The sequence below is a fragment of the Budorcas taxicolor genome, chromosome 10 (assembly GCF_023091745.1).
Source record: "Budorcas taxicolor isolate Tak-1 chromosome 10, Takin1.1, whole genome shotgun sequence".
Taxonomy (NCBI): Eukaryota; Metazoa; Chordata; class Mammalia; order Artiodactyla; family Bovidae; genus Budorcas; species Budorcas taxicolor.
Window position 1 is genome coordinate 63,492,594 of NC_068919.1, and position 7,345 is coordinate 63,499,938.

Below are 7,345 nucleotides of genomic sequence, written 5' to 3' on the forward strand. Positions count from 1 at the left end.
ACTAAAAGATGATGCTGTGAAAGTGATGCAGTCAATATGCCAGCAAATTTAGAAAACTCAGCAGTGGCCACAGGACTGGGGAAGGTCAGTTTTCATTCCGATCCCAAAGAAAGGCAATGCCAAAGAATGTTCAAACTACCAAACAATTGCACTCATCTCACATGCTAGCAAAGTAATGCTCAAAATTCTCTAAGTGAGGCTTCAACAGTACATGAACCAAGAACTTCCAGATGTTCAAGCTGGATTTAGAAAAGGCAGAAGAACCAGAGATAAAATTGCCAACATCCTTTGGATCATCAAAAAAGCAAGAGAGTTTCAGAAAAAGCATCTACTTCTGCTTTATTGACTGCGCCAAAGCCTTAGACTGTGTGGATCACAACAAACTGTGGAATATTCTGAAAGAGATGGGAATACCAGACCACCTGACCTGCCTCCTGAGAAATCTGTATGCAGGTCAAGAAGATATGGAACAACAGACTGGTTCCAAATAGGGAAAGGAGTACATCAAGAATGTATATTGTCATCCTGCTTTTTTAACTTATATGCAGAGTACATCATTGGAAAAAGAAATGGCAACCCACTCCAGTGTTCTTGCCTGGAGAATCCCAGGGATGGGGGAGCCTGGTGGGCTGCCGTCTATGGGGTTGCATAGAGTCGGACACGACTGAAGCGACTTAGCAGAGTACATCATACGAAATGCCACCCTGGATGAAGCACAAGCTGGAATCAAGATTGTCAGAACAAATAGCAATAACCTCAGATATGCAGATGACACCATCCTTATGGCAGAAAGCGAGGAGGAACTGAGAAGCCTCTTGATGAAAGTGAAAGAGGAGAGTGAAAAAGCTGGCTTAAAACTGAACATTCAGAAAACTAAGATCATGGTATCTGGTCCCATCACTTTATGGCAGATAAATGGGGAAACAATGAACACAGTGACAGACTTTATTTTGAGAGGCTCCAAAATCACTGCAGATAGTGACTGCAGCCATGAAATTAAAAAACGCTTGCTCCTTGGAAGAAAAGCTATGACCAACCTGCTGCTGCTGCTAAGTCGCTTCAGTCGTGTCCGACTTTGTGTGACCCCAGAGACGGCAGCCCACCAGGCTCCCCCGTCCCTGGGATTCTCCAGGCAAGAACACTGGAGTGGATTGCCATTTCCTTCTCCAGTGCATGAAAGTGAAAAGTAAAAGTGAAGTCGCTCAGTCGTGTCTGAGTCCTAGCGACCCCATGGACTGCAGCCTACCGGCTCCTCCGTCCATGGGATTTACCAGGCAAGAGTACTGGAATGGGTTACCATTGCCTTCTCCGATGACCAACCTAGACAGCATATTAAAAAGCAGAGATGTTACTCTGCCGACAAAGGTCCATCTAGTCAAAGCTATGGTTTTTTCAATAGTCATGTATGGATGTGAGAGTTGGACTATAAGGAAAGTTGAGCACTGAAGAATTGAATCTTTTGAACTGTGGTGTTGGAGAAGACTCTCGAAAGTCTCTTGGACTGCAAGGAGATCCAAACAGTCCATCCTAAAGGAAATCAGTCCTGAATATTCATTGGAAGGACTGATGCTGAAGCTGAAACTCCAACACTTTGGCCACCTGATGCAAAGAACTGACTTGTTTGAAAAGACCCTCATGCTGGGAAAGATTAAAAGTGGGAAGCAGAAGGGGACGACAGAGGATGAGATGGTTGGATGGCATCACCCACTCGATGGACATGAGCTTGAATAAGCTCCGGGAGTCGGTGATGGATAGGGAAGCCCGGGGTGCTGCCATCCATGGGGTCGCAGAGAGTTGGACATGACTGAGTTACTGAACTGAGCTGAGACAGATCACTCTGGAGGCAGTGGGATGGGTGACAGGCTGGGGCCGGTAAGGAAGTAACTGAGGGTGCAGGGGAGGTGCGTGCACAGGAGGTGAGTGCGCAGTTGTTTGAGAAAGAGGATCAACATCAAGTGGAGAAAAACTGGGATGACGAATGAGGTTCCTATGGGGAGTGACTCAGGCAGGACACTAACACGCACCCAAAGAGAGGAGACAGGAGGAGGAACAGACCCGAGGAGGAAATGTGAGTTTATCTATCTTTGCATGCCTAAAGCCCAGGCAGGGCCTGACTTAGTAGAAAAATGTCACACCTATGCTGAGAGGAATTTCATTTTAATGTTAAATATGAAGTATACACACCACACCTAGATGAAGATATTTGGTAAGTGGTTAGATATATAGGTCAGAAGCTTAGAACAAAGATGCAGACATCAGACGTGGCTTTATGTATCCAGACATTAAGTGTAGGAATGAGAAGAAAAGACAAAAATAGGCTCTGCAAAACAACAGACAAGAAGAAACATCCAGAGTGGCAGGAGAATGAGGAGGGTATAGTGCCATTAAAATCAGTAAGTGGGGACTTCCTTGGTGGTCCAGTGGTTAAGAATTTGCCCTGCAATGCTGGGGATGAGAGTTCCATCCCTGGTCAGGGAACTAAGATTCCCCATGCCATGGAGCAAGCAAGCCTGCGCGCCACAACCACTGAGCCCACGAACACTGCAATGAAAGATCCTGTCTGCCATAACTAAGACCCAACACAGCTAAGTAAATAAATATATTTTTTAAAAAATCAATAAATGAGTTTCCAGAAAGAAAGGATCAGAAGGGTCATGCTGCACAGATGACCAGTGAAAATGTGTATACATTGGACTTGGTAAGTAGGTTTTCACTGCTCACTTAAATAAGAGAATTTCAGCTGAGCAGTGATGGTGAAAACTAGATTGCACTGGGCTGCACTGAACGGAGAGGTGAGAAAATGGAAACAGCAAGGAAATCCCATGTTTCCAAGAAACTTGGCCATGAAGGAAAATGATATCACAAGTTTGAGGTAAGGTTGATTTTTGGTTTTGTTTGTTTTATTATAAGAGGAAAGAAATTTGAGTATACTTATAGATTGGGGGAGGGTCTAATGGGGAAGGAGTAATTGAAGAAGCAGAAAACAGGGCCCTTAGAAGGGGATAGAGAAGGATGGATAAGGAGATTAAGAAGTTGGGTAAGGGGCTTCCCTGGTGGTCCAGTGGTTAAGAATCCCCCTTCCAATGCAGGGAACTCGGGTTTCATCCCTGCTGAGAAAACTAAAAAGCTATTGAGTCCACATACTCTAGAGTCCATTTTCTGCAACAAGAAAAGCCCGTGCACCACAGTGACAAGTCCCTACCCACGTGCTGCAGCGAAGAGCCTAAGCAGTCAAAATAAAAAAGAAGAAAGGTAAAGAGGTTAGCTTCCGACTCAGGGAGAGTAAGCTTTCTGATAAAGGAGGAGAAAAGATAGGGATTCATGCAGGTGCAGGTATATTTAAGTTAGAACATACAGGAAGATAACAATGTTTAAACAAAAATAATAATATTATAGTATGCAGGACTGATGCTAAAGCTGAAGCTCCAATACTTTGGCCACTGGATGCGAAGAGCCAACTCATTGGAAAAGACTCTGATCCTGGGAAAGATAGAAGGTAGGAGGAGAAGGGGATGACAAAGGTTGAAATGGTTGGATAGCATCACTGATTCGATGGACATGAGCTTGAGCAAGCTCCGGGAGATGGTGAAAGACAGGGAAAGGACGGGGAAGCCTGGCGTGCTGCAGTCCATGGGGTTGCAAAGAGTTGGACACAACTGAGTGACCGAACAAAATGTAATTTATAATGTATGGAAGCAAAATGTATAAAGAAACAATGGTAATATAAAGGCTGGAAAGGGACAAACAGAAGTAAACTGTTATAAAGTTCTTATACTATACATGATGAGGTATAATATCCCTTGAAGGTAGACTTGATAAGTTGAACAAACCAACCACTAATATAGCAAAACAAAGAGTTATACCTAATAAGCCAACAAAGGAGATAAAATGGAAACATTGAAAAATATTCAGGGAGTTCCCTGGTGATCCAGGGGTTAGGACTCCATGCTTTCACTGGTGAGTGCCCAGGTTCAATTCCTGGTTGATTATAGAAAGCTTACTGTCAACTCATAAAAATGTGATACATAAAATAAGTGGAAAAACAAAAATACAAAGTAGTAATGTCCACACTGATGTATATCAACTGATATATATCCATTTGAATATAGAAGTGAAATTCTGGAGAAAAGAAATTTTAAAAATTAAGCTTGCTTTCTCTATGAAGTCACTGAGTTAACTCTCAAAAATAAAGAGAAGGAAGAAAACATATATCCATATATTCCCTTTAGAAACTATCCGATATCCTCTTCTAAGCTTCTCAATGTATGGCTTCTGTGTTTTTTTTTAAATAAATACAGACTCTTTTCCACACTAGGGAATATGGCTTCTATCTAACCTATGTTACCCCAACAACTTCTACGGACTTTACTTCTGCGACTACAACCATGACCAAATTCAAAGACTGTTCCTACTCCTTCCTTGACTATTACACAGAACACTGTAGATTAATTGTACCTTCATCGTTGACACTTTTTTCTCTTTTGACTTCAGAGATTGTATTTTTTTTAATTTTATTATATCTCTTGGTGGTTCCTTCTCTGTTTTTTTTTTTAAATTTCTGATTTCTCTTTTTCCTCATCCCCAAATCTGAGTATTTCAGAAGAGCTATTTTAAAAAAATTCTATGTGGGAATTCCCTGGAGGTCCAGTGGTTAGGACTCAGCACTTTCCCTGCTGAGGTCCTGGGTTCAATCCCTGGTCATGGAACTAAGATCCTCCAAGCTGTGTGGTGCAGCCCAAAATAAATAAATAATTAAAAAATTATAAGCCTCAATTTTCTAATTGAAAAAGGGGATGAAAATTAGTATCCACCTGTTGTGAAAATTAAATGAATTAATTACCTAAAGCATTCTGTACAATAGTAAATACTCAACAATTGTTGGTTGTGGTTATTCTCATTGTTGTTATTTTTGTTGCCAGTCCAACCAGTGCTGATACTACTGAACTCATTACTTATGGCCCAGGTATATTTAACAATTAATTACATAAAAATAGATAGGTGCACATGGTAATGGCAGATGGCTATGAATCTTATTTCCGCAATAAGATCACAAGCTCTTGAGAACAGGGCAAGCCTGACCTCCTCTAAATCCACTGACCACACTAGCCAACCCTAGCCCCCAACTGAATCAACGCTAGAACACCTGTACCTCAGTTGTATGGGAGGTTCTAATCCACCCCTAAGGCTGTGTCCTCCTTCTTCAGTCCTCTTGCTTCTCTCCGGACTTATCCCTTCTTCCTGTAAGCAGAGGTAGAATTGAGGTCAGTCATAAGGCCCTGTCAGGGGCGACAGGGATTGCGAGCAGCCAAATACCCTATGTGAGGCCATGTGTCAGTCCACAGAGACGTGCAGAAACTAAACTCGTGAATTACCGTGAGTTCCAGCCCTGGGTTCTCTATGCCAGTCTCCACAGTGGTCAGAGCAAAGGCCTCTTTTCCATTTGTTTTCTCCATCTCCTGTTCTCCTGAAAGACGAATTCAGAGCCAAGAGTGGAAGATTAGTTGTTCGTAATGTGAGACTGGATAGAACTTTTAGGGCCAGTTAGCCACAGGAAAAACAAAACTAAAAATATGTAGAGATTTAGCTGACTTCTTTAAGGACTGAGAATCGAGAAGATTGGAAGCATAATTCTAAAATAATGAACAATGAAATATAGACTTCTACTTTCTATTGTCAATAGCTAAGGAAGGGGAAATAACATAGAAGAGAAATGAAAGGCAGAGGAATTAACATGAATCAATGGCTCACAAAGGGCTCCAGGACCTGGACTAAAGAGGACAGTCTTCAGTTCCCTTGCGGAAGAGCGAGAGGGCAACTACTCCTGTTAGCCTCCAGGAGGCCCCACTGAGCTGTACTAAGAAGAAAACAAGGAGGCAGAGGGCTGGGAAGACCAGGCCCACAACACATTACTGAGAAAACTAAGATGAACAGACTTTCAAGTTCCTGACCATAATGCAGCATGACAGTCATTTTTGGAGTATCTAAGAGAGTTCTTCATGAGAGAAAATAAACCTACACATGGAATACTCAGGATGAGTGTTAATTATCCCCAATAAAGAAAGTTTCAAAACAAAATGAAAGAATAAAGAAATAAAGCAGGACTTCCCTGGTGGTCTCCTGGTTGAGAAACTGCCAGCTAATGCAGGGGATGCAGGTTTGATCCCTGATTTGGGAAGATTCTACTTGTTGCAGAGCAGCTAAGTTCGTGTGACACAAGAACTGATCCCTTGCTCTAGAGCCTGAGAGCTACAACTACTGAAGCCCTTGGGCCTAGAGCCTGTGCTCCAAGAGAAGCCACTGCAGCAAGAAGCCCACGCACTGCAACGAAGAGTAGCCCCTGCGGGCCACAGCTAGAGAAAGCCTATTTAGAACAGTGAAGATCCTGCGCAGTCAAAAAAAAAAAAAGGTACAAGCTCATTTACTGGAATCATCCATTTAAGAAAAAGAAACAAAAGAAGCACTCGAGCTCACTATAAGCAATCTTTATCTAAACATTCAAAGTCATAATACAGGTTCATCTGAGACATTTTTTTTACTTTGTAGAAATTTTCCTTCCCTATGGAATTGTGTTTTGTTTTTGTTTTACTGTGATCCTTTCAACCATTTAAATATAATTTCATTAAGCATCATAAATGGATAACTTTTGTTTTATAAATCAGGGCCTTCCTGCATAGATATAGACCTACTTGAACTTGATCTCAGTAGGCTCAATTAAAAAATCTGGCAAATCAGGCTCCTGCCCTCCCCCAAGATGATTACTTACTCCAGTTTGTAGACTTCTTCTGGTGCCTCAGAGAGGACAGAAAGAACTCAGTTCCATGCCACCCTGACTCTGAAGTCAGGGCTGGGAATGAGGGAGGGTGATTTCCTGATTGGCTCATTTTGCCCTTGGGCCCTCCTTTGCTGTGCTTGCCCTTGCCTGTAGAGAAGGAGTGCAACTCTCAAGTTAAATATTTATATGCTTTAAAGACTGTTTTGCAGGGTCAGGTCTAAAAATTCTGCACGAATTCCTAACAGGCACTTCAGTAAAAGCACTGCCCAGTACTGAACTAGGCACAGGGGAGAAAAATAAGTAGAAGACAAGTAAGAGAAAGATCTCTGCCCTCAGAAAATGGATCATCATTTGGTACTGGAAAGACAGTTCCTAGAAAACAACAGAACACAGGACTGCACAAGATTTGATTCCAAATGACTGCTAGGAAGTCTTTTGCTGCGTGGCTCTGGGTGATGAGGACACAAAGATGAATGGGATACTATCTCTACTGTGAAGGAATTACAAATCAGTGAGCAAAGACATGTGTCAAAAAAAGCTCTACACAGCTGGTTCCATTGGTCCTGAGCTGGG

The 7,345-nt window shown here is 42.3% G+C and overlaps 1 protein-coding gene across 1 annotated transcript in view; it reads right to left on the reverse strand.

Moving 5' to 3' along the window:
* The window catches only part of SLC28A2 (solute carrier family 28 member 2), a 29,665-nt gene extending 22,784 nt beyond the window's left edge, over positions 1 to 6,881 (reverse strand). Inside the window, exons 1-3 of the mRNA XM_052646907.1 lie at positions 6,764 to 6,881; positions 5,373 to 5,464; positions 5,150 to 5,238 (exon numbers count right to left, since the gene is read on the reverse strand). Coding sequence (XP_052502867.1) covers positions 5,150 to 5,238; positions 5,373 to 5,464; positions 6,764 to 6,881 — 299 coding nt within the window. The remainder of the gene's footprint in view (positions 1 to 5,149; positions 5,239 to 5,372; positions 5,465 to 6,763) is intronic.
* Between the last annotated feature and the right edge of the window lie 464 nt (positions 6,882 to 7,345).